The sequence below is a fragment of the Bos indicus genome, chromosome 19 (genome assembly GCF_029378745.1).
Source record: "Bos indicus isolate NIAB-ARS_2022 breed Sahiwal x Tharparkar chromosome 19, NIAB-ARS_B.indTharparkar_mat_pri_1.0, whole genome shotgun sequence".
In the NCBI taxonomy this organism is placed as follows: Eukaryota; Metazoa; Chordata; class Mammalia; order Artiodactyla; family Bovidae; genus Bos; species Bos indicus.
Window position 1 is genome coordinate 26,287,122 of NC_091778.1, and position 21,986 is coordinate 26,309,107.

Genomic DNA, 21,986 nt, shown 5'->3' on the forward strand with positions numbered 1-21,986 from the left:
CCAAAGGGGCCCCGAGCCTCTGTTCTCCAGGGACCCCCATGCTGCTGCAGCTGCTTAGTCGCTTCAGTTGTGTCCAACGCTGTGTGACCCTGAGGACTGCAGCCTGCACCTCTGTCCGTGGGATTCTCTAGGCAAGAGTACTGGAGTGGCTTGCTATGCCCTCCTCCAGGGGATCTTCCCAACCCGGGGATCAAACCCGGGTTGCCTGCATTGCAGGCAGATTCTTTACTGCCGAGCCACCCACATGGGCCCCTCCCAAATGATCACCTACTTGATATATTAGCTGGAAGTTTCATGCCCAACCAGTCCCTTCTCAGTGCCCACCCTCCCCAGGGAGAGGAGCTGGCATGAGAAACTTTCCCAGACCCAGGGAGGTGGGTAAGAGCTGGTATCTGGCCCCTGATCCCAGGAACTCCCCTTTCCTAGTTCTCATCCGCCCACCTACCTGTCTTCCTTTTGTACCATCCATCATCCATCCATTTATCCATTCTCCTGTGTTTCCATGTGTTAATTCATCCACCCAGCAATCCGTCCATCCAAGCATTCATCCATCTGTCCGTCTATTTAGCAATCTATCCTCCTTCCTTCCTCCATTCTGACCATTCCTCCCTCCTTCCCTTTCACTTTCAGTCCCCTCTCCCGTCCTACCCGTAGTCTGGACAGCCCATTTGGAGCCCACCTGCCCTTTGTGCTAGCATCACCCCCAGTGGCTTTGCCCAGTCTGGAAGGCTGGGCAGATACGAGCCCAGAGGAGGAGCCCAGGGCCCAGAGAAGGCATGGCTGGCCTGGTTCCCCTTCCCAGTGCCAAAGAGAGACAAAGACTCTGGGGCCCTGGTGTCCTAACTTGATGCACCCTGCCCCGCCAGGTGTCCCCCATCCTGGGCATGATCACAGGAACGCTCATCCTTGTCCTGGTCCCGGCCACGAAGAGGGGCCACGCCGACCAGCTCGGGGGGCAGCTCAAGGCACGGACGTCATGGCTCCGGGACATGAAGGCCCTGATCCGCAAGTGAGTGCTGCTGGGAGGGGTCCAGTGGGAAGAGGGAGGGGTTCCGAGATGAGAGGACATCCCCGCTTGCCTGCTTGGCTGGACTCCCTGGCATCTCCATTGTCGGCAGTGCTGAGACCACTAGTGTTTATAATTCCTGAAGCCAGAGCCCTTGGCCCCGGAGCCCGCAGGGAAGGCATCCGAGGCCTTCTGCCCTTGGGGGGAGGGTGTGAGGGAGGAAAGTCTGCCTCCTGGGCCCTGCCGTCCACAGGGCTGCCAGCCCCCGCGCTCATGTCGCTGCCCCGGCCTCTCTCCAGCCGCAGCTATGTCTTCTCCTCCCTGGCCACGTCGGCCGTGTCCTTCGCCACAGGGGCCCTGGGCATGTGGATTCCGCTCTACCTGCACCGCGCCCAAGTCGTGCAGAAGACGGCGGAAACCTGCAGCAGCCCGCCCTGTGGGGCCAAGGACAGGTGGGGCCGGGCCCGGGGGTTGGTGCCAGGGGCCGGGCGGGGGGTGGGTAGTGAGGGATGCGGTCAGCCCCCATACCCCAGCTTTGCCCCCTAACTGTCCTCTGTCTCTGCAGCCTCATCTTTGGGGCCATCACCTGCTTCACGGGTTTTCTGGGCGTGGTCACGGGGGCGGGAGCCACACGCTGGTGCCGCCTGCGGACCCAGAGGGCTGACCCGCTAGTGTGTGCTGTGGGCATGCTGGGCTCCGCCATCTTCATCTGCCTCATCTTCGTGGCCGCCAAGAGCAGCATCGTGGGGGCCTATGTGAGTGCAGGGGCTCTGGAGCAGGAAATGTGGGGGTGGGAGATGCCGCCCCCCCCCCCCCCACCGGAGGCTCCAGTCCTCTGTCCCTGCTCTGACCAGGGCTCTGGGTGCCCTTCAGGGCTGTGGGCCTGGCTTGAAGCCTGTAGATTATCCACAGATTTCTCAGGAGCCTGACTGCCAGGAGCTGGGGTAGGGGAGGCTTGTGGGGGGCTCCCTGCCAGCAGCCAGGGTGCAGGGAGCAGCCTGGGACCTATAGTGGGTAGAGCGCCCCCTGATGGTTGTTCTGGTCTTCCCCGACCCCGGACAGATCTGCATCTTCGTAGGGGAGACGCTGCTGTTTTCTAACTGGGCCATCACCGCGGACATCCTCATGGTGAGGCAGGCCATGGCTGACTGCTCAGGGCAGCTGGGGAGGGCGGGTGAAGGGATGGGAGAGCTGGCAGGACTTGTGAAGGGAGACAGCGGGGATTTTGAGGGGTCTGTATTGGGCCAGTGCCTGGAATCAGAGGGTTGAGCAGGCAGAAGGGAGGGATGTAGGGACTGGGTGCAGAAGGGTAATGTCTGGAGGACTAGGTTTGTGGCCGGGAGGCTGGCAGTGCCAGGCTGGCACCGACGTGGTGCTGTCTGCCAGCGCTCCGCCCCCAGGGTCTGAGCTCCTGTGGACTCTGCCCTCTCTGGCTCAGCCTGGGTCCCAGGCGTGCCTGCCCGATGCCTGTGGCTGGGCTGGGTGGACAGAGGCTGTCTTCACAGGGCCAACAATGGGCTCCAGACCAGCCAGCCAGGGACAAAGGGCTGTCTGACTGGTGGCAGGGGTTTGTGTCCTTGAGCAGGGACAGGAGCAGTCTAGGAGGGACCTGGAGGGGCTTGTGGCCTTGACTGTGGCAGCAGTCTGGGGGTGGTGGTTTGAGATGGGGTGACAGGTGGTCCTGATCTCAGGGATCCTCCAAGTTGGGGCCAGGAGAGGGTTGAGAGGAGGGTAATGTGGGGGACTGACTGGTGGTGGGGAGAGTGTCTGGGAGGTGCTGGGGGTGGGACCCTGGGGGGCAGGGAGGAGTAAGGACTCCTCAGGGGCCACCTTCAGGGCACCTGGGGTTTGCTGTCAGAGTACGGGTCAGCCTAGGAGGTCAGATTCGGCCTGGGTGTCGGGCCCCTGCCATCTCTCCTCCTCCAGGAAGCCTTCCTTGCCTCACCTGAGCTTCCCTGCAAATCTGCTTCACCCAGGGTTGTCTCTCCTGACTAACCCCTGACCAGCCCGTGGCTAGAAGGGTGGGAGGTCTGACTCAGCTCTGCGCCTCAGCATGGTGCCAGGCACGGGTGGCAGGGGTGGGGCGGGTCACTGCACACGTGGGAGTGACGGTCAGAGTGAGACTGAATCAAGTGTCCTTGGCGGTAGGCAGGACCCCTGCTCTGCCTCTACCCCCAGGGGCAGCCCCAGCTGCTGACAGGGTTTGGGTCCCAGGGAAATTGTGTCCCATTTTATTAAGTGTCACAGCTAAGTGACTAATTATTCCTGGAAACGGGGCCATGCAATCGAGGTCTCCCCTCCCCCCGCCCCCAGTAACTGGGTGCCTGGTGAGCACTGGCTGCTGTCATAGTCGGTCCACAAAGGGTGGGGTTCTGGGGCAGGGGGCTGCCCAGAGAACCCGCTGAGGTGGCTGCTGCCCACCCGCCGCTCCTCTGCCACCAGCCCTTCTGTCTGGCCTTGGCCCACCCGGCTTTAGAGCTGTGGCCCCCTTGTGGGTCAGGACCTGCTTGGTCTAGGTGGGAGGGTGGGTTTTGGGGGCCCAGGGGCTCCGGCAGTTGGTGCTGGGGGTGAAAGTGGAGGTTCTTCCATTCATCCTCTTCACCAGCATCGCCCATCTCAGCCAGCCTGGGCCTCGGCAGGGCAACCAGGATGGGTCTTTCCCCTGTGGGGGAGGTCAGGGCAAGCCTGAGGCTGGGGTTCTGGCCCCAGGGCGGCCATGTGCCATCTCTGTGCCTTTGGGCCTCGGTTTGCCCATGACCGGTGCGCTTGGCTCCCTGCCAAGGGCCAAGTGCAGGTGCTAAGGCAGTGTGGACTTAGGAGCTGGAGGAGGGAGTGGGGAAGAGAGGAGAACTTCGTGTGAGGCCATGGGAGCATCAGAAGTGTCGGGCCCCCTGGGATGAGGCCAGGTGGGTGCGCCTGGCTCCCCTGGCCTCTGACCTGCCACCTCTTGCACAGTATGTGGTCATCCCCACCAGGCGGGCTACTGCTGTGGCCCTGCAGAGCTTCACCTCCCACCTGCTGGGGGATGCCGGAAGCCCCTACCTCATTGGCTTTGTGAGTACCAGGGACTGGAGAGGAGGGGGTGGGCGGGTGTGGGGGCTTTGGGAAGTGGCCCCGCCCTGACATCCACTGGCTCCCCCACCCCCCAGATCTCCGACCTGATTCGCCAGAGCACCAAGGACTCCCCACTCTGGGAGTTCCTGAGCCTGGGCTATGCCCTCATGCTCTGCCCCTTCGTTGTGGTCCTGGGTGGCATGTTCTTCCTGGCCACCGCGCTCTTCTTCCTCAGCGACCGTGCCAAGGCTGAGCAGCAGTGAGTTGGCAGCGTGGGTGGGGGTGGGCCTACTGCGGCTGTGACAGGGTGAGTGGGTGGGTTCACCTGGCCGACGAGGTCCCCGCCTCCAAGAGGTGCGGCCTGCATCACTAGTGGGAGCCCACGGTGGCACCAGGGTTTGTGTGGTGGGTCTAGACAGAGTGTTTCTCTGAAATGAATGGTTTTCAGGGCTGGGACTCTGCTCCTTCGTTTTCCTCTCATCGTCTGACTTCTTTCTCCTCTCCTCTTTACTCCCCTCTCTCTCCCCCCTCTCCCCACTCCTGGGCTCTCCCACCTCCCCCTGGGGCTGACGAGGTCCCTGCCCAGCACGTCCGGCCCGCCGGCTCCCGCGATGCGATGCTCCAGAGCAGTGCCCGGGCCCGGCCCCCGCTGATGTGCCACCTTGACCCCCGCCCGTCTCTCCCCCAGGGTGAACCAGCTGGTGATGCCTCCTACATCCATGAAAGTCTGAGGCAGTGAGTGCGGGCTGCGTGGGTGTTGGGGGCGCTTCTTGCAGGAGGGAAGGGGTGGGGATCTCAGAATGGGGAGCCGTGCAGAGGGATGTTCTAGACTCCCTGTGAGTCACCTCCTGCCTGAGCACATCCCAGCCCCGGGACTGGTCCTCTTCCTCCAGTAATGTTGCCTGGATTGACCGGTAGACCCACGGGATGAGGGGGCGGACAGGCTCCCTCTTCCAGTAAATCAGCTCCCCCTTCCTTCCTCAGAAGGGCTAGGGGCACAGGTCAGGGTGCGGACTGGCCAGGAACTCCCTGCTGTTCTGGATTCCATCCTCCCAAATCCTCCTGGAGGTGCCAGAGCCCAACTCCTACTTGGACCTTCCTCTGGGCCTGGCCTCGGGGGGCCTCAGCTTCCCAGCAGAGGAAAATCCAAGGTCGCTGCCCCCACACCTTGGCCGTGGCAGATCTGCTCTGTCCCTGCCAACGGGAGGATCCGGAGGGGAGCACTGGATTGGGCGTTGCACCTGACCTCTGACCCCCTCCCTCCAGGTGCTGCTGGGATAATGGACCCGGACTCCTGCCTAGTCTGGGAGGTGTCCCCCGGCACCCTGGCCCTGCCAGGCTGTCCCGAAGCTTTCCTTGTGACCCACAGCAGGGCACCCACCGGCTCTGGTCTGGGACTGCTGAGTGGCAGTGGCTCCAAGAAGCTGTGTCCTCAACTAACCTGGAAGGCTGTGTCTGCTGGAGCCATGCCCTGGGACAGGCTGCCCTCAGGCCCCAGTCTGGAGCACAGGGGCCCTGGGGTGCCAGAGGAAGACAGCCCCCTATGGGTGCGTGGGGAGAGGCTGGCCTGTCCCCAGCTTATGTGATCCTGGGGCCGTCTTTGCCCTCCCCAGACCCTGGGGCCAGGAGGCTGGACTTTCCCATACAGCTTGCTGGGCAAGGTGCTGGCTGCAGCTTTGAAGACCCAACAGCCCCTGGACTACACGGAAAGGAGGGGGTCCAGGCCTCAGGGCGGCACTTCTGGCTCCCCAAGGGCCGGGTGGGTGAGGACCTCTGACCTTGAGGACACTGAACTCAACCTGGCAAGAGCTGGGCACCCAAGCTGCTGGCGCTTCCCAGCCTGGCTGGTCACTCTGGAGGACACTGGTCTGTACCTTGGGCTGGCTGTCAGGTCTCCCAGGTCGGGGACTGGGCTGACAGGAAGCTGGCATCACCGGGAGTGAAGGCCCTGGTGGCAGCGACATACCACCTGTGCCCCATGCTTGAGACCTTTGGGGGTTCCCTGTCCCTCGAGGGCTCCTTGGATCCACCGAAGCACCCCCACTGTCCATCCTCTGCCTGACCATCCCCACAGATGCCAGGAACTGACTCCTGCCCCGAGGCTGGACCCCTTCCAGGGGCAGCGCCCAGGGGAGTATTCCCAGAATCCGTGGGGCAGGAGCCAGGGCTCTGGCTGCCAGAGGAAGCGGCCATCCTCCAAGCTTCCTGTCGCTGGGAAGAGCCTGGTGGAGGCTAAGGTGCATCGGGAGAGGCCAGCAGTCAAGAGTCACCTCCCTGTGCACGTCAGCCGCTCAGTTCACACATTTCCATGTGGCTGAGGCCCCAACCCCTGCAGCCACACACCAGGGTACAGCTGCCAACTTCACATCAGACCCCCCACGCCCCCACCCCGCTTGTCCCCTCTGCGCCACACACTCCCCACCACATCAAGGTGGTTCTGGTCTGGTGGGCCCTGTGGGGCTGGCAGGAGACCCCAAGAGCCAGCCAGCTTTGTGCTCCCTGCTCAGTTTCTGGTTGGCATGGCTTCAGGGGTGGGTAAGTTGGTGGAGCACCCCACTCCCCACCAAGCTCTGGGGTACCCTGGGAGGGGGGCTTAACCAGGGGGTGGGATTCCCCTGAAGACCAGCCTGGCCTCCACTCCCGCCCCAGCCTCAGCCCGGGGCCCCAGCAATGTTTTCTTGTTGTACAAGAACCAGGTCCAAGTGCTGCTTCCTCTTCCTTCCGGAAGCCAAACTGCTCCTTTATTTTTTAGAGCTGCTGATTGTGAATCTCAGAGTCTTAAGAGAGAAGCCAAATATATTCCTCTTGTAAATGAAGAAATAAAGCTATTTAAGTCATGCCCTGGTGGCTCCTGCAGCAAAGCAGCCTGAGGGGTGGGGATGAGGGGCAAGGGGTGTGGTCACACTTGTACCCGACCCACACAGACACCAGAGCCCTGAGCCTGGCCCACAGCATCTGGGAGCCAAGGTCCCAAGGGTGTTCTGGGCTTGAGAGCAGCAGCAGGGTCCAGCTTAGGGCTGGGGTCTCTCAGGCCATGCCTGCTGCAGCAGACACACTACCCCCAGCATAGAAGGTGGAACCTTAGACAGTAGGTTTATTAAAATCATGGTGAAAAAAAGTCTCTAGGGTGATGAAGTGGGTAAAGAATCTGCCTGCAAGGCAGGAGCTGCGGGTTTGATCCCTGGGTCGGGAAGATCCCCTGGAGAAGGGAATGACTGCAACCCACTCCAGTATTCTAGCCTGTAAAATCCCATGGATAGAAGCAGCCTGGCAGGCTACAGTCCATGGGGTTGCAAGGAGTCAGGACTGAGCACAACAGGGTGGAGGGGGGCACTCAGAGCTTTTTCGCCTTCCTCAGCTGCACCTTCTTGGCCCCGCTCTGGAGGAGGCTGGGGCTCCTGATGGCCAAGGACAACCTGGCCTTTTTCCGAGGCAGCGCGGACTGTGGTGACTTGCCTGAAACTCCCTTCTGGGGTAGCTTCTTCTGACGTTTTTTGGCAACTGGCTCCTCGGGGGATTGATGAGGCAGGGGAGTGGCTTCGTTTACCTGGGCCAGCTTCTGGGTTTTCTTCTGTGGCTTTGGGGTCTTGGTTGGGGTGCTGGGGCTCAGGGCAGGGGGCTCTGGGGTTGGACTCTTGGCAGCAGGTGTCCCATTCATCTGGGACAGTGCTGGGGACTTGGTCTTCTTCATCTTCTTCTTCTTCTTCTTCTTCTTGCCGGCGCTGGGGGGCTGGTCCCCACTGGTGGCTTCGGGCTTGGCCGCCGCCGCCTCCTGCGTGGTGGCCTCAGGCTTATGTTTCTTGCGCTTCTTGGTCTCTGGCAAGAAGCCCTTTTTCTTCCGCTTCATGCTAACGGGGCTCTGCTGTGTGGCCCGAGGGGCCTCCTTGGTATCCTTCTCTGACTTGGGGCGCCTGGGGGAAAGTGAGCAGAGTAAGGAAACTTGTGGCCCAGGCAGGGGTGACCTGCGCCTCTGTCGTCCTCAAGCTGCCTGAAGCTCCCACGATGGGTGAGAGGACATCAGAACGCACGCAACATGGGGGTCTTTCCAGCACCCGCCCTCCCTGAAACGTACTGGACTCCGAGGAACTTCATGGCCTGCCAGTAGAGGTCGTGGAGGCGGCTGGACCCGGCCGAGTGCTCCCCCTGCTGTAGCCTCTGCTGCAGCCTTGGCTGCTGGCTCTGCAGCACGCCCAGGACGGCGGTCAGGTCCATGGTCAGCTTCTGCAGAGAGGCGGGCAAGGCTGTGGCTGCAGTGGGGACCAGAGACGTGGCCTCTCCCCAGATCCCGGTCCCCATCCCTCCCACCCTCACCCACCACTTTGTGGCCCCTCAGCCAGCCTTTTAGCCTGTGCCTCCCTAGCCTCTCTCACCTTGGGGAGAAAAAAGGGTCCCGGGAGCCAAGTCTGTTCTCTCTTCCCACGGCCCAAAGCCCACCCACCTCAGGGGGCACCACCCAGTGACCGTTAGGTTGCCAAAGGCCCTTTTCCCATCTCTCCTTCCCTGTCACATACTGAGTGGGGTGTTTTTGAAAGCCACTGGCTTCCAGAACGGTCCCTCTCCTGGCTTTTTGCTATCACTCTGGGTGTGGCTTTTCGGGATCTGCCTGCCTGCCGCTCAGCACCTGCCCCCGCGGCACCTTCCTGGAAGCTAGAGCACTGGGGCTTTGATCAGTGTCTACGCCGAGGACCCCCACACCGTTCCCTCTGGGCCAGGCTGGGGGAACCAGAGATTTGCCCACTGCCGCCCCGTGGTCCTCACCATCTCACATGCCATACCCCAGCTCCATCTCTGCAAGTCTGGGAGCCTGGGTTCCCACCTAACAGCGTCTTCCCGTGGTCGCCAGCCCTCCCAGCCCCTTCTCAGCTTTCTCACTGGAGCACGGCACCAGCTCACCCTACCCTGGCCAAGCACAGGTTATAGCACAGCTGCTGCCGCCAAGTGGCTTCAGTCGCGTCCGACTCTGTGCGACCCCACAGATGGCAGCCCACCAGGCTCCCCCGTCCCTGGGATTCTCCAGGCAACAACACTGGACTGGGTTGCCATTTCCTTCTCCAATGCGTGAAAGGGAAAATGAAGTTGCTCAGTCGTGTCTGACCCTCAGCGACCCCATGGACTGCAGCCTACCAGGCTCCTCTGTCCATGGGATTTTCCAGGCAAGAGTACTGGAGTGGGGTGCCATTGCCTTCTCTGTATAGCACTAGCCCGCCTCAAATAAATAAAGCCCAGTTTTCTCATCCTGGCATCCAGACCCTTTCCCAAATGGCTTCCCACCTCCCCCCAGCCTCTGCTCAGACTGTGTGCTCTGCCCGCCTGGCGACCTCCTGCTGTGCCCAGCGCTCACCTCATGATGGAAATTCCTGAACAGAGTGTTGAGCAGCTCCAAGGCCGCCAGATCCTTCTGGTGCCCTGACTTGGTCTCAGCCTCGCCCAGCGTCCGCAGGATCTGGGGGAGAAGGCGGCTGGGCTGAGCCACTCCGGAGAGCTGCCCGAAGCTCGTCTCCCATGTGAGAGACTAGGATCCCCAGGGAAGAAACATCTCCTGGGGGAACCCCAAATCCACCCCGAGGCACAGGGTCCAGCAACCCTCACCCCTGGGTTCCCGAGGACCACAGCCGGCCGGTAGGGGAGGCGAGTGCAGGGCTGTTACCTCGGTGACCTTCCCCAGGGTCTGGCCCATCAGCTGCTTCCACTCTGGGTCCTTAAAGCACACGCGTAGCTCCCGTGTGGGCAGGGTCTTCTGGAGCAGCAGGCAGGCCTGGACCTGGGGTGGGGGCAATGTGGTCACCAGGAGCCTTGGCACGCTGGGCGACCCCCATGAGCTCCAGGAGCCTGAAGAGAGGGTGCGGGCGGGGCTGCCTGCTGCGCCCAGCACAGCCCGCCTGGGTCATCACTGAAGCTCTGGGCTCAGCTGTCACCATCGCCTGCTCCCACCTGCTCTTCTCAGGTAGTGGGGAGACCTGAGGCCGAGGGGGGCAGCAGGGCTGTCAGCTGCACACGGTTCCTGGCCCTCTACTAACTCGGGACATCTTTCTCCAGCCCCCTCTTCCTACCCTGACCCCCAGGCATACCCGTCAGGCCAGGGCGTGACCTATGAGGAGCCAGAGGACTCAGGCCATGTGGGAAGTGTCCCCCCATCTCCACTTACTCTGGGCCTACAGTGGCGGGGTTGGGGGGACTGGCCAGATTGGAGGGGCAGGCTCACCCCACCCTGTCCCCCAGGGCAGCGTTCCTGAGCCTCTCAAACAGCCACCAAAGACGGAAGTCAAGTGGGTATTCACACAAACCTGGGGCTGGGGTCCGGGAAGGCCTTACCTGATGGCGGGGCCGCGTGTGGCTCGTCACATGCTCGACCACGATGGGGAGCAGGCTCTTACAGAGCATCTGTGGAGGAAATGGTGGGCAGTGAGGACGGGGCCCCACAGCGGCCCGAGGGGCGGCTGCGCCCGATACTCACCGGGTGCCGGGAAAAGAGGCTGAGGAACATGGGGACCGTGAGGGGGCTGTTGCGCTTGGTCAGGAAGGAGCTCAGTGCTGACGAGTAGATTGGGGTCACAAGGCTCAAGTCCAGGCAGCTAGCAGCCTGCGCAAGGGAGAGAGCTGGTGTGATGCCGGAGTGGGGCCTGGCACGGGAGCCCAGCCTGGGCTGCCTACAGACGGTTGAAGGCTGGGTCCCAGGGAAGCAAACAGGTAGGCTGGCTGCCCCACCGCCTCCTGGGACGCGCTCCCATCTAGTGGCGCTGGGCTTTCAGGCCGAGCCTCCCCAGGCCAGGTCTGCTTACCTCCGGGCCCTGGGGCTGGGAGCTGGCGTCTTTGCTGGCTTTCTCCTTCTTCTGGGCCTTGCGGGCGGGCTTGTCCACGGTGCTGCCCCTCAGGACGCGGAGCAGGTAGAGGGAGGCGTTGAAGTGGTAGAGGGCGACGGAGGAGTCAGCCTGCTGGCCGGCCTGCTGCACCAGCCGCTCCAGCCGGGCGTACAGAGTCTCCACGCGGTCGCCGGCCGTGCGGCAGTAATGCCGGGAGCGGCACAGGTGATGCCTGCGGGGGGCAGGGGCAGAGCTGGTCACAACGTCCCCCCACCCCAGCAGACCCGAGCCCCACTTCACAGGTGGGAAACAGACCCCTAAAGACAGGGTCTGACTGAGGCTGCGGGGGGAGGCCCGGGGCCACACACAGATCTACCGAGGAGAAGCCAGAGGGAAACTGGCTCCCTGGGTGATACCCCAACACCCCGATGTGGTCCTCAGCCCCATGGGGACAGTGGCTTCCAGGCCCTTTGTAAAGCAAAACCAGGGTCTGTGTGCTCAGGACAGTGTGTGTCTGAGCAAAGACCGAGCTGAGAAAGTGTGACCTGGGCCGGTGAGGTGAGGACACTGGGGGCACGCCCCCGTCTCAAGTTCTTGTCAGGCCTTTGTCTCCACACTGTCCTCCCCCACCCTTCCCCAGGAAGCAGGACTCTACCTGCTATCTATGTCTCCGTGGCTGGGCTCCCTGCTCCAGCTGCGCCCACCCTGCCTCACCCCACCTCTGCTCTTGCTGCAAAGGCCTCTGTGGCCCCTCAACACTGAGGTCGGCCAGGCCACAAGCTGCTTATGTTCTGACTGTGTCAGACACGCCTTCCTGTTCTGCCTGTGGTCTCTGGGTGGATGAGCGAGCTCCACGGCCCCCAGCACTGCTGACACCTCTCTCAGGATGCCTTCCCCAGTCCCTCAAGACTGGGTTAGGTGTCCCATCTCCCGTCCACTCGCTGCCACAGCCCCAGCCTGTCACAACTGGGCACCAAGTCTGCTTTCCCAACTACAGTGACCCTGAGGGCATCGATGGGACTGGGGGCCCTGTGCTAAGCACTGCAGGAACACATGGGTGAAGGCTCCTGAGTGATGTAGGCTCCTGAGTGATGCGGGCCCCTGGCTCCCACCCCTTCCCTCCGGGAGCCCCCCGGCCTGGCTGTCCGGGCCCACCCTGCCGCCCTCACGTGAAGATGCGGGCCGTCTTGTGCAGCAGGTCCTGCTCCTGCTTGGCGCTGCTGTTGCTGCGCATGCTCCGCCGGATGACGAGCAGCAGCGGCTCGAGCAGCTCCAGAACCAGGGGGTTCTCGGGCTGCTTGGTCACCAGCACCTCGATCAGGTCTAGGACCTGTAGTGAGAAGGTGAGCTCAGCCAGGCGTGGGGGCGAGGGCAGGGGGAGGGGCGTGGTGAGGGGGAGGGCAGGGCCCGGGCTCACCCGGATCTGGAAGTCCCGCCTCAGCGCCTTCTCCTTCTGCAGCTTGTTCTTCTCGTCCTTCCGGGCCTGGATGCGCAGCTTCTGCTCAGCAAAGAGGCTGGCCAGGCTCTTGTCCAGAGCCATCATGGCCTCGTCCCCCAGCTCCTCGTCGTCGTCGTCATCCTCACTGTCCGCTCCGCCCTGGGGGGTGCAGGGCGGGCGGACAGAGGCCTGGTGAGCAGCCCCTCCTCGTGCAGGAGAAGGAGCAGAGGGACGGGGGGCCGGGACCAGCCCCCACTCACCAGCGCCTTCCCGGCCTGCAGCACCGCCATCAGCTGCTCCCGGAAGCCCTGGTCCACGTCCCCGTCTCGGTCCTCCTCGTCGCTGTCGTCGTCATCGCTCTCCTCCTCGCTCTCCGAGACCTTGCTGCCCTTGCTGTCCTCGCCGTCCGAGCTCTTGTCCTGTGGGGGGGCCGTGTGTCACGCCTCCGCGTGGCCCACCAGGCGTCCGCCCGCCCCCTGCCCTTTGCTGACAAGTACCTCCGCACCCCCCAGCAGCTGCTCCTCGGAGTCGTCCGTCACCACCACGTTGTCGTCCTCGTCCTGGCTCTCCTCCGGGTTCAGCACCTGCGGGGAGTCCCAGGTGCCCGTCGCGTCTGCGGTCCCTGCCCCTTCACCACCCCCTCAGGCCCCGGGACCTTCTCAACTGCCTTCCCACCCCGTCCCGTCCAGTCTTGGCCAAAGGTCCCCATTTCAGGGAGGAAGATGGAGCCTGGGAGAGAAAGCCATTCCCTGCAGTGTCCTTGACAGTCCTGACCCTGAGTCAGGGGTGCATAGCAGAAGACTCTGAAGGAGGCCCCCACCCCCCAACCATGCAGGTCACAGCAAGGACGCAGCAGCCCTGGGGTCAGAGAGCCCCATCCTGGGACCCACGTCTCCAGAGGCCCCCACTTACATCCAGAATGAGCTGCAGGGCACGTAGGGTCAGATGGGCGCAGACGTGGCCGAACACGCTACGGGCCACCTGGCGCATCAAGTGGCTGGGCTGGGCCAAGAGGGATAGCAGGATCTCCACCAGCACCTCCACCCACGGCGGCTCCTGGGGGTCTGCAAGCAGGGCAGGGGTGAGCCCGGGCAGGGTGCCAGTGACCCATGCTCATCACCCCCCACACCCCCAACCAGGGACGACGACCCACTGGTGGCCTTGGAGCAGGTCTGAGCGCCCCATGCTGGGTCCTACTGTCTGCCCATCACCCGCCCCCGCCCCAGGGACGACGACCCACTGGTGGCCTTGGAACGGGTCCGGCGGGTCTTCTCCCCCAGGCTCTTCTTGATGCAGGTCTGGATGTCGCCCAGGAGGTCACAGCTTTCTGCGGGGGACTGTGTGGGACAGGACAGAAATCAGGGGCCAGGCCCCATGCCCAGCCTTTGCTCAGCTGGGAGAGGGAGTGACCAAGAGGGAGGAGCTGGTATCAAGGCCCCGAAGACTCCAGACTGTCCTGGCCAGTCCCCCTCACAATCTAGAGCAGAGGGCTACAGCCAGACCCCAGGGGCAGCCCAAGAGCTGATGACCTAACATCCAGACACACAGTCTGTGAGCCTCACGGAAGATGAAGCCCAACCTCCCCACCGGTGCCCAGGCTGGATCAGGATCACAGGGCACCAGCAGGTCCCAGACTTCTATCTGCAGTTCTAGATTCTTCCACCACACCTGGCTCGACATCGTTACAAAAAGAACTGGAAATGACCAATTACAACAAATTTAATTTAAACTAACTTAAGTCTATCTTGGGCTTCCCTTGGGGCTCAGCTGGTAAAGAATCTGCCTGCAATGCGGGAGACCTGGGTTCGATCTCTGGGTTGGAAAGATCCCTGGGAGAAGGGAAAGGCTACCCACTCCGGTATTCTGGCCTGGAGAATTCCATGGACTGTATAGTCCATGGGGTCACAAAGAGTCGAACACAACTGAACAACTTTCACAGTCCTTTCAAGTCTATTTTGCTGAAGCATAAGACCAGACTCCAGCTACCAGCCAGTGAGTTGAAAATGACTGACTGCTAGTACCAAAAAGGCAGACTTTCCCTCCTTAATGTTGCAGGGCAGCTTTAATATTTGGGGTGGGGGTGGTGGAAGGAAGGCCAGAACAGGGGCTCAAAAGCCTCGGGCATCTTTGCCTCTAGCGTCCTGGCTGTGGCCGGGTAGCTTTCATCCATGTCAAGCTCAGAGGTCCAGGGTCTGGGCAGCCCCTATTGGATGTCCAGTGCCAAGGACTGGAAGGGGCATGGTGACCAACTGTTCCCCACACTGCTTGTCCACGAGCTGGGCTGAGTGGCCAAGGCCTGGAAGCAAAAACCTCAGCCGAGAGGCCAGAAGGGAGTCCTATCTCCTGAGACTACTGAAGACCTGAAGCAACCCACAAGAGGCTTGTACAACTTGAGAGGAAAACCTCCAGAGACCTGGGTTCACAGCCAGAGGAAACCACAAGGGTCAAAACAACCGTCGGCACTAAGTTCCACACATGGTCAAAATTCCTTTGTGGAAAGAACAGAAAAGGAAATGAAGTGGGTTTTACAGAACCGGTTATGAGAAGAGGTACCCATGACATGAGAAATATAGTTGATAGAACATAGAAGCCCATGGGAGGGCGGCGCCAGAAAAACACACACTACCTCAACTCACCACTGTAGATTCCAAACATGCAAAAGCTAAACAGAAAAATCCTGGCTCCACTTCAAACTGACCACAGACAGACAGAAGAAGCATCCCCATTGGTTGACGGGTCTGCCCAGAACCAGGCCCCGCCCTCCTCGACATCCACCACCCCTGGCCAGTAAGGTAGTTTGGGGAGGTCCTATGAGATAGTAGAGTCAGAGCCCCATGTTTGAACCCCAGCCAAAAGCTGTGTGGCCTCGGGTAAGTTACCTGACCTCTGTGAGTCTATTATCCCACCTGTCAGAAACGTGCCTGCCTCCAATCTGTGGGTAATAACAAGGGACACTGCTCAGAAAGCTCAGGATACAGCGTGTGTATTAGCTGCTCAGTTGTGTCTGATTTTGCAACCCCATGGTTGCAAACTCCTCTGCCAAACTCCTCTGTCCACGGAATTCTCCAGGCAAGAACACTGGAGTGGGTAGGCATTTCCTTCTCCAGGGGATCTTCCCGACCCAGGGACTGAACCTGGGTCTTTCACACTGAAGGCAAACTCTTTATTGTCTGAGCCACCAGGGAAGCCCAGGGTAGAGCTGGTGTCCAGTAAGTGGATGGAGTGGTTTTCCCCTTGGGCTGTACTTCCAACCAGGAGCAGTCAGCCTAGGAAACCTGTCACCTTCAGCTCCACAGAGCAGTTCTTGGCCCCCGCAGACCCTAGGTCTGTAAGCCCCCTCCACTTCAGGCCGCCTTACCTTGAAGAGGTGGATGCCCACCAGGAGTAGCAGGTGCTGGAAGGCAGTGGCCTTGGCCTCTGAAGAGAGGGTGTCCAGTTCCTTCAGCGTCTTCAGCATCCTGGGCGAGATGAGCATGCTCTCAGGCCACCGCAGCCAGCGTCAGACCCCAGGGGATCCCACCCATGTGTCCAGTGTCAGACCCTGGGAGGTTCTACCCATGGGTGGCAACCACGCCCTCTCACCGGTCCCAGGCTTGGCGCTGCTGCGTGGTGAAGGCTGTCAGTGGAGCCACGTTACGGCTGTGATTCAGCAGCACGTCTGCGAACTGCACCAAGTGGTAGGTCCAGGGCCGCCCGTCTGCCGTCTGCTCCGGCGCCAGCCTGAACTGCGTGCTGAGGGTCTGCAGCAGACTGGTGGTGGTGGGGTAGGCGGGGGCGGTCAGGGTCATGGGCTGGGCTGGTACACACGGCCACCCTACTCCATCCCCACACTTTGAGCCCCTGGAACTCACTGGGTCTCAGATGCAGAGCTGGAGAGAGTGGCGCCCATCCTGCCTGAGGCCACCTCCCCGCCCACTCGTCCACCCTCAAGCCTCTCCCTGGCTGCCCGGTGCCCACCTGAAGAAAGCACTGCACACCACCTCCCGTGTCCGGCCATCCAAGGGGAGGGTGAAGTGCTGCTCGGACTCGGGGATCTGCGACGTGGGCTTCTTTGTCTCGAAGAACGAGTGGAAGAAACAAAACCTGGGGAGGGTGGGAGGATACCCGTGTGCCCTCGGTCAGTGCCACCATCCTTACCAGCCACTCTCGGGTGGCCTCACCGAGGGCCTGGGGCCAGGAGGCAATGACGACAGAGGGACGTTCCTCAGGCCTGGAGCCCCAGCAGAACAGAGCCCAGCCCGAACCGGGAGAGGACCAGCATCCCTCCCTTGGAACCAAAGATGCGAAGATGCGTGGCCTCGGCCAGGTCACCGCCACTCCTGCCCGTCTCAGGGCCGCCGTGAGGGTGAGTAGCAGCAGCAGTGTCGTCATTAAGGACCCCCAGACATCGATACACAAAGGCAGCGGGGGGATCGTTGAGCCAGCCTGAACCTTGGAGCTCCGCCCCCCCTGCCATACCCAGACTCCCTGGGGAATTTCCCCCAATCTCCTCCTGCCCAAGGGGCAAGGATGACTTGACCCTCAGGCTTTTGGCTCCAGGAGGGAACCACAGCAGGTCAGACATGAGGCCGCTGCACCGTGGAAGTCGGGGTTCAGGCACATCTCGGGACCGTACCTGGCCACCTCCTCGATCAGCGCCTCCTCCTTCTCTACGTGCAGATTGTCCACGATGCTGACCAGGCGAAGGATGATCCACTTCCGCAGCCGGAACACAGCTCGCTCGGGCCTGTGGGCAGGAGACAAGTCCCAGAAACCGCTTAGAGGTGGTGAAATGGGTGTCTCCTACCCTTGAGACGGGAAAATCAACCAAGGCTCCCCAACACCCTGATCCCCAGCACAGGGCCACGTGTGAGGAAACTGAGGCCTTTAAGAGCAAAGGTGTGGCTTCTCTCTGGCCCGAGGAACCAAGGTATTTGGGAGGGAGGGTCCAGGCCTTTGGGCCCCACAGACCCACTCACCCATGGAACGAAGTGTCTTGGGTTTTCTTCTGGTTGTTGGTGCTGAAGTCCACCAAGGAGTCCAGGTCAGGCTGGAGGAACATGTCCCGCAGCCAGGCCACGTAGCCCTTGAGGGCGGTGGGACTCAGGAACTGCACGACCCGCCAGAAGGTGGGCACCACAGGGAGGCCCTGGTTGGTGATGGACGTGAAGGCCACTACCAGGGCCAGCTGCCGCTCGGGGTCGCCCCGGCAGCCTTCCAGGAAGGCCCCCACGTACTCGTTCATCTCCGGGGCAAACTTGAACTGCTTTGGGAGCTGCGAGAGTCGGGCACAGCGCTGGGGTCACCAGCCAGGAGGGGTCCAACACACCCCCAGCCTTTTCCACGACAGGTTCCCTGGGGCCTAGGAAGTCCCCTCCCTTGTACCCAGCTGGGTCGCCCAGGAGCCCCCACGTTTAGTCTTTGGGACAATCTTTGTCCTAGCACCTCTAACTGTTTTGCAGATGAAGAAAAATGAAGCATAAGAAAGCTTGGAAGCAACTTCTGAGGGTCACAGGACTAAAACTGGCGGAGCTGGGACTCGGCCCCAGTCCATCTGGTCCCCCAGCCCGTGGAGCTCTTAACCCCTGCGCTGTACTCTGAGCCTGTCCTTCACTCGGAAGAGGGGAATGGCAGCTCTCCAAAGCTGGCGGTAAAGACAGAATGAGCTAGAAGCAAACCCAGCAGCACTTCCTGCACACCAGGCACTACTTTAAGCGCCTGTGGATATTAGCCTGATTATCCTCACAACTCTAAAGAAGGTCCTGCTCCTTGGCTCATGGACAAGCAGGAGCAGGCACAGAGAAGGGAAGCGACCTATGGAAGGTCACACAGCTAGCGGCGGCGGAGTCAGGACAGGAACCCAGCAGTCTGGTCCCAGGTTCCCTGATCTTAACCACTACTCGATTCCCGTCGAGCACTTAGCTTAGTGTGCGGCATGTGGGCGTACTCAAAGCAGCACTGGTGGGTAGTATTCCTGTAACACCAGCTTGGGGTAGAGGGGGTTCTGGACAGATTGCTGGCTGTACAAGCCTGGGCTGAGCGGCCTGGGGGCAGAAGGGCTGACCCTGCCACTCTCGGTTCATAGGGGAAGATGAAGGGGTGGGGGACACCCAGGTCCCCAGCCCCTCCTCCCAGGGGCAGCTGTGTTTGCCCATCCCAGGCAGGACCACTGACACCAAGAACCACCCTCTTTTCTGGAAGCTGGCTGATCCCTTCCCACCTCTTGGCAGGAAGCAGCCCAGTCACCTGGCCCTTTCCGGCAGGGTTGGGCCGCAGGGGCAGCGCTCACCTTAGCGGTGACCATGTGCTCCCCATAATGTCGGATCAGGTCCCCTTGCATCACCAGCTGCAGCTGCTCCTTGGACAGCAGGGGCAGGGCTGCACCCAGCAGGCGGAAGCACAGGTAGCTGGGGGCACATGACAAGGCCTGGTCAGAGCCCTCGGCCCCCTAACCCAGCCCTGCTCATCAAACAGGGGAGGGGGGATGGGAAGCAGGGAGAGGTCAAGTGCCCACGCACCTGGCCGGCCAGAACTGCTTCTTCAGGAGCCCCTGCTCCACAACCTCCTTCCAGAACCATGGGAACTTGTCCTCCTGGAGCGCCAGGCGGAGCAGGTCCAGAGCCACGGTGGGCAGCTTGCGTTCCTTCTTCACAGAGTTGGCCACCGTCTTCAGCACAGTCACCAGCCTGCAGAGGTGGGGGGTGGGGGTGAAGAAGACTCAGGGGGCATTCCCCAGCAAACAAGGGCCAGGCATCTAGGGCCACATGGACCCCCAACCCCGGGTCATGGTGCAAACCTGTGGATGGAGAGCCCACCTGCCCACCGCCCTCACACCTGGGGATGTTCTCGTCCGAGAACAGGTTGACCGGTCCCATCAGTTTCTCCAGCTTCTCGGGCACCTTCTGCTGGGCCAAGAGGAAGAGCTCCAGGTGCTCAGGGGAGCCGAGCACTGAATTCAAGTCAGGCTTGAGGACCTTGGGCAGGATCTCCTGCAGCGCGGCCTCCGGGACCTGGCATGGAGAGACAGGTTGGGGGTGTGGAGGGCGCCCTCACGGCATCCTTTGTCTGTCCTGCTGTGAGGTGAGCTCTTTGGGCCCTGTTCTACCTCCCAGGCTCCCCCAAGGCCCCCGGCACAGCAACAGCCTGAGAAGGGATAGTCACAATCCACCTTGTCAGGCAACAGAATCACCAGAGGGGATTTCTTAAAAAGCTCAAATTCCCAAGTCCTTGGAAACTGGGTTTAAATAAGCACCCCACTGATGCTAACTAGCCCAGGACCACCCCTTTAATTATTCCTCTTTTGGGTTTTACAGGGCTAGCCTTTTTTTTTTTTTTGAAACAAGGAGTCCCCAGTGAAGAGCTGGGATTTGAATTCAGGTCCTTCCAGCTCTGTGGCCAGGGCTATGCAGAAAGCCTTGGCCTGGGATGTGCCAGTCCCTGGCTTTTTCACCACAGCAAGGATTCTAGGTACTAGCCCACCTCCACTTCCCAAGTAGGGCAGTGGGGACCCCTGAGGGGCCAGCTCTGCCCAAAACAACAATGGCCAACATGTTTAACCCACTGGGCACATGTCAGGCACTGTTCTACAAATGCATGCTCCAATACATAAGCCACTGGTCACATGTGGACACTGAGCATGTAAAATGTGCTATTCTGCACAGAGATATGCCAGAGAGTATGAAACATACTGGATTTTGGAGACTTACCACAATAAAGAATGTAAAAAATCTCCATAGGTTTTTTGATACTGACTGCACATGAAAATGCTTTAGATGTTAGGCTAAACCATGTTATTAAACCACATCCCTTTTCCTTCTTACTTTTTAAGGAAAGTTACTACAAAACATCACGTTCCATACTTATGCTTCCGTGGGATGGTACTGCACTTCCATGCATTAACCTGTGTCTTCTTCATGCTCTTCTATGACGGGTGGTGTTAGTCACCCAAGGCTCCACAGCTGCTGAGCCCATACCTGAGAAAGGATGTCCACCAGGGCCTTCTGGGGCTGTTCCTGAAGGTGGTTGTAATGCTGGCCCAGGGCCTGCAGCAGCTTCACTGACTTCATCAGTGCTTCTGAGTCCTGGTGGTCCCAGAGGCAGAGAGGGTATGAGCGGGGCGTGCCACTCTCCCCCACCACTCCAAGCCAGTCCACATACCCCCAGAACCCTCAAAGCTCTTACCTTCACTAGCCTGCCTGACTGAAAGAGGGCTAGCACCCCAAACAGGTTTCCAAAGAGGGCAGGTCTCATCATCCCCTAGAAAAGGATTCCAGGCACCCGTGAGAAGGACCCAAGCATTTCCCACCCTGGGGGACTGCTGATATCCCCGGGGCTGCTAACTCTCACCTTCTTAACCTTCTGCAGGTCATGTTTCTCCTGTATTTGCTGCAGGATGCTGCCCAAGGGGATGTCTTCGAAAGACTGTAATAGCTGCCAGGAGGAAGAGAGAGGCTCAGGGGGAGTGGCCCTGCCACATCCCGACAGACATCAATCTCTATTTCTTCCTTCAACTTCTGCCCTTGGGAGCAGGCCTTGGGCCCCTGCTCCCGCCCCAAAGATGCCTCTGAAGCTGCCTACCCGCCTCTGAGCAGTGCTGATGATGGAACACAGTTGTGAATGGAGCGGACCCCTGTCTCCCTGTCCCATGTGTAGCTGGGGTGCTTTGGCCACTAGACTGTGATTCCCAAACACGCTGTCCCCACAGCCAGCTCTGAGCTCCCGCTAGACTGGTCTTCAAGGACTGGGTCTCTAGAGGCCTTCATTTGTCCAAGCTCCTTAGATATGGCTTATAATTAGCTGTGTGCCCCTTGGGAGAAGAGGGTCCTGAACCCTGTAGAGGTAAGAGAATTCACCCCAGAGCTTAGCACCGCCAGTACATGTACCTCGGAGGCTGGTCAACCCAGGTACCCAAAAGCAGCCTCAACCTCCCTCTCTCTGCCTGCCTGGGCTTCTCTGCACAAAGGCCTTGCTTACACAATTTTCTCCGCATCCACGTGGGCACACCTCCCATCGGCTCGCCTGAGATGCTACCCCTACTTGTCAGTCCTCACTTCCCTTGCAGCGGGGACATCTGCTCTGCTCACTCACTCCCCCACCGTTCTGACCAGCACAGGTGGACACCTTCCAGGGGCCACCACCTCACCTGTGCCAGGGCCAAACTGTAGCAGGGCCGGGCTGCTTCTCGTCCACCCCCGAGCCCAGTGATTAGGCGCTTCAGGGCGTACTTCATCTCGGAAGATCCCTAAGGAACCAAACACATCCCCAGGTGGACCAGTGAGAAGGGTGGTCTGGCACCCGCCCATGCCCACTCCTCGGCGCGCGCTCACTTGGGGCGTCCAGGTTCGCGACCACGTGACCCCAAGCCCGCCGCTACTTGCCGGGATCTCTGCTGCTCCTGCCCCAGGTCCCGCCACCATACCTTCGGCTTTGCACGCAGATACTCCAGCAGCTTCTCTGTGGCCTCAAGCCGCGTCTCCTGCTGAGGCTTCGCAATGTCCCAGAAGAAGTCCAAAAACTCGCGGCTGTGCTTGAGCAGGCCATGGCGGTCGGCAGGCCGGACGCCGCTCTTCTGGGCCTCTCCCGGAGCCAGAGGCTCGGTGACTTCCATACTCGCCGGCTCCGCCATGCTCGTCGAACACGTGGGCTCGCAAGACAGCCTCTTCCAGGTCAGGTCGGGGCGCATGCGCAATGAATTGGGTCGGCTGGGGGC

The 21,986-nt window shown here is 60.9% G+C and overlaps 2 protein-coding genes across 4 annotated transcripts in view; one reads left to right on the plus strand and one right to left on the minus strand.

Moving 5' to 3' along the window:
* Nucleotides 1-6,897, plus strand: part of SPNS2 (SPNS lysolipid transporter 2, sphingosine-1-phosphate) — a 109,988-nt gene extending 103,091 nt beyond the window's left edge. For 2 of the 3 annotated variants that reach the window (XM_070772862.1, XM_019981573.2), the window contains 8 exons: nucleotides 867-1,009; nucleotides 1,306-1,458; nucleotides 1,572-1,761; nucleotides 2,069-2,134; nucleotides 3,962-4,060; nucleotides 4,156-4,319; nucleotides 4,749-4,795; nucleotides 5,327-6,897. In XM_070772862.1, the coding sequence (XP_070628963.1) occupies nucleotides 867-1,009; nucleotides 1,306-1,458; nucleotides 1,572-1,761; nucleotides 2,069-2,134; nucleotides 3,962-4,060; nucleotides 4,156-4,319; nucleotides 4,749-4,791 (858 nt within the window). In that variant the 3' untranslated portion in view covers nucleotides 4,792-4,795; nucleotides 5,327-6,897. Of the gene's footprint in view, nucleotides 1-866; nucleotides 1,010-1,305; nucleotides 1,459-1,571; nucleotides 1,762-2,068; nucleotides 2,135-3,961; nucleotides 4,061-4,155; nucleotides 4,320-4,634; nucleotides 4,796-5,326 lie in introns of all 3 variants that reach the window. The other variant, XR_011561958.1, reaches the window with a different exon arrangement.
* Nucleotides 6,764-21,939, minus strand: MYBBP1A (MYB binding protein 1a). Its single transcript, XM_019981576.2, has 26 exons — nucleotides 21,696-21,939; nucleotides 21,420-21,518; nucleotides 20,624-20,707; nucleotides 20,459-20,533; nucleotides 20,251-20,358; nucleotides 19,112-19,287; nucleotides 18,796-18,963; nucleotides 18,567-18,684; nucleotides 17,257-17,552; nucleotides 16,914-17,024; nucleotides 16,256-16,381; nucleotides 15,881-16,048; nucleotides 15,657-15,756; nucleotides 13,539-13,635; nucleotides 13,211-13,362; nucleotides 12,796-12,882; nucleotides 12,559-12,717; nucleotides 12,278-12,457; nucleotides 12,030-12,190; nucleotides 10,840-11,092; nucleotides 10,515-10,640; nucleotides 10,373-10,441; nucleotides 9,708-9,821; nucleotides 9,402-9,503; nucleotides 8,133-8,281; nucleotides 6,764-7,971 (listed from the first exon to the last, which is right to left on the minus strand). Exons 1-26 carry the CDS (start codon nucleotides 21,900-21,902, stop codon nucleotides 7,395-7,397), a joined length of 4,062 nt encoding a protein of 1,353 aa, XP_019837135.2. The 5' UTR covers nucleotides 21,903-21,939; the 3' UTR covers nucleotides 6,764-7,394.
* Nucleotides 21,940-21,986: the final 47 nt, after the last annotated feature.

Excerpts from the sequence above, each read along its gene's own strand:
- MYBBP1A (XM_019981576.2), bottom strand. The coding sequence starts at position 21,902 with ATGGCGGAGCCGGCGAGTATGGAAGTCACCGAGCCTCTGGCTCCGGGA. Across the intron at positions 20,359-20,458 it reads AGTCAGGCAGGCTAGTGAAG|GACTCAGAAGCACTGATGAA; the intron begins GTAAGAGCTTTG and ends TGGGACCACCAG. Across the intron at positions 12,718-12,795 it reads AGCTGCTGGGGGGTGCGGAG|GACAAGAGCTCGGACGGCGA; the intron begins GTACTTGTCAGC and ends GCCCCCCCACAG.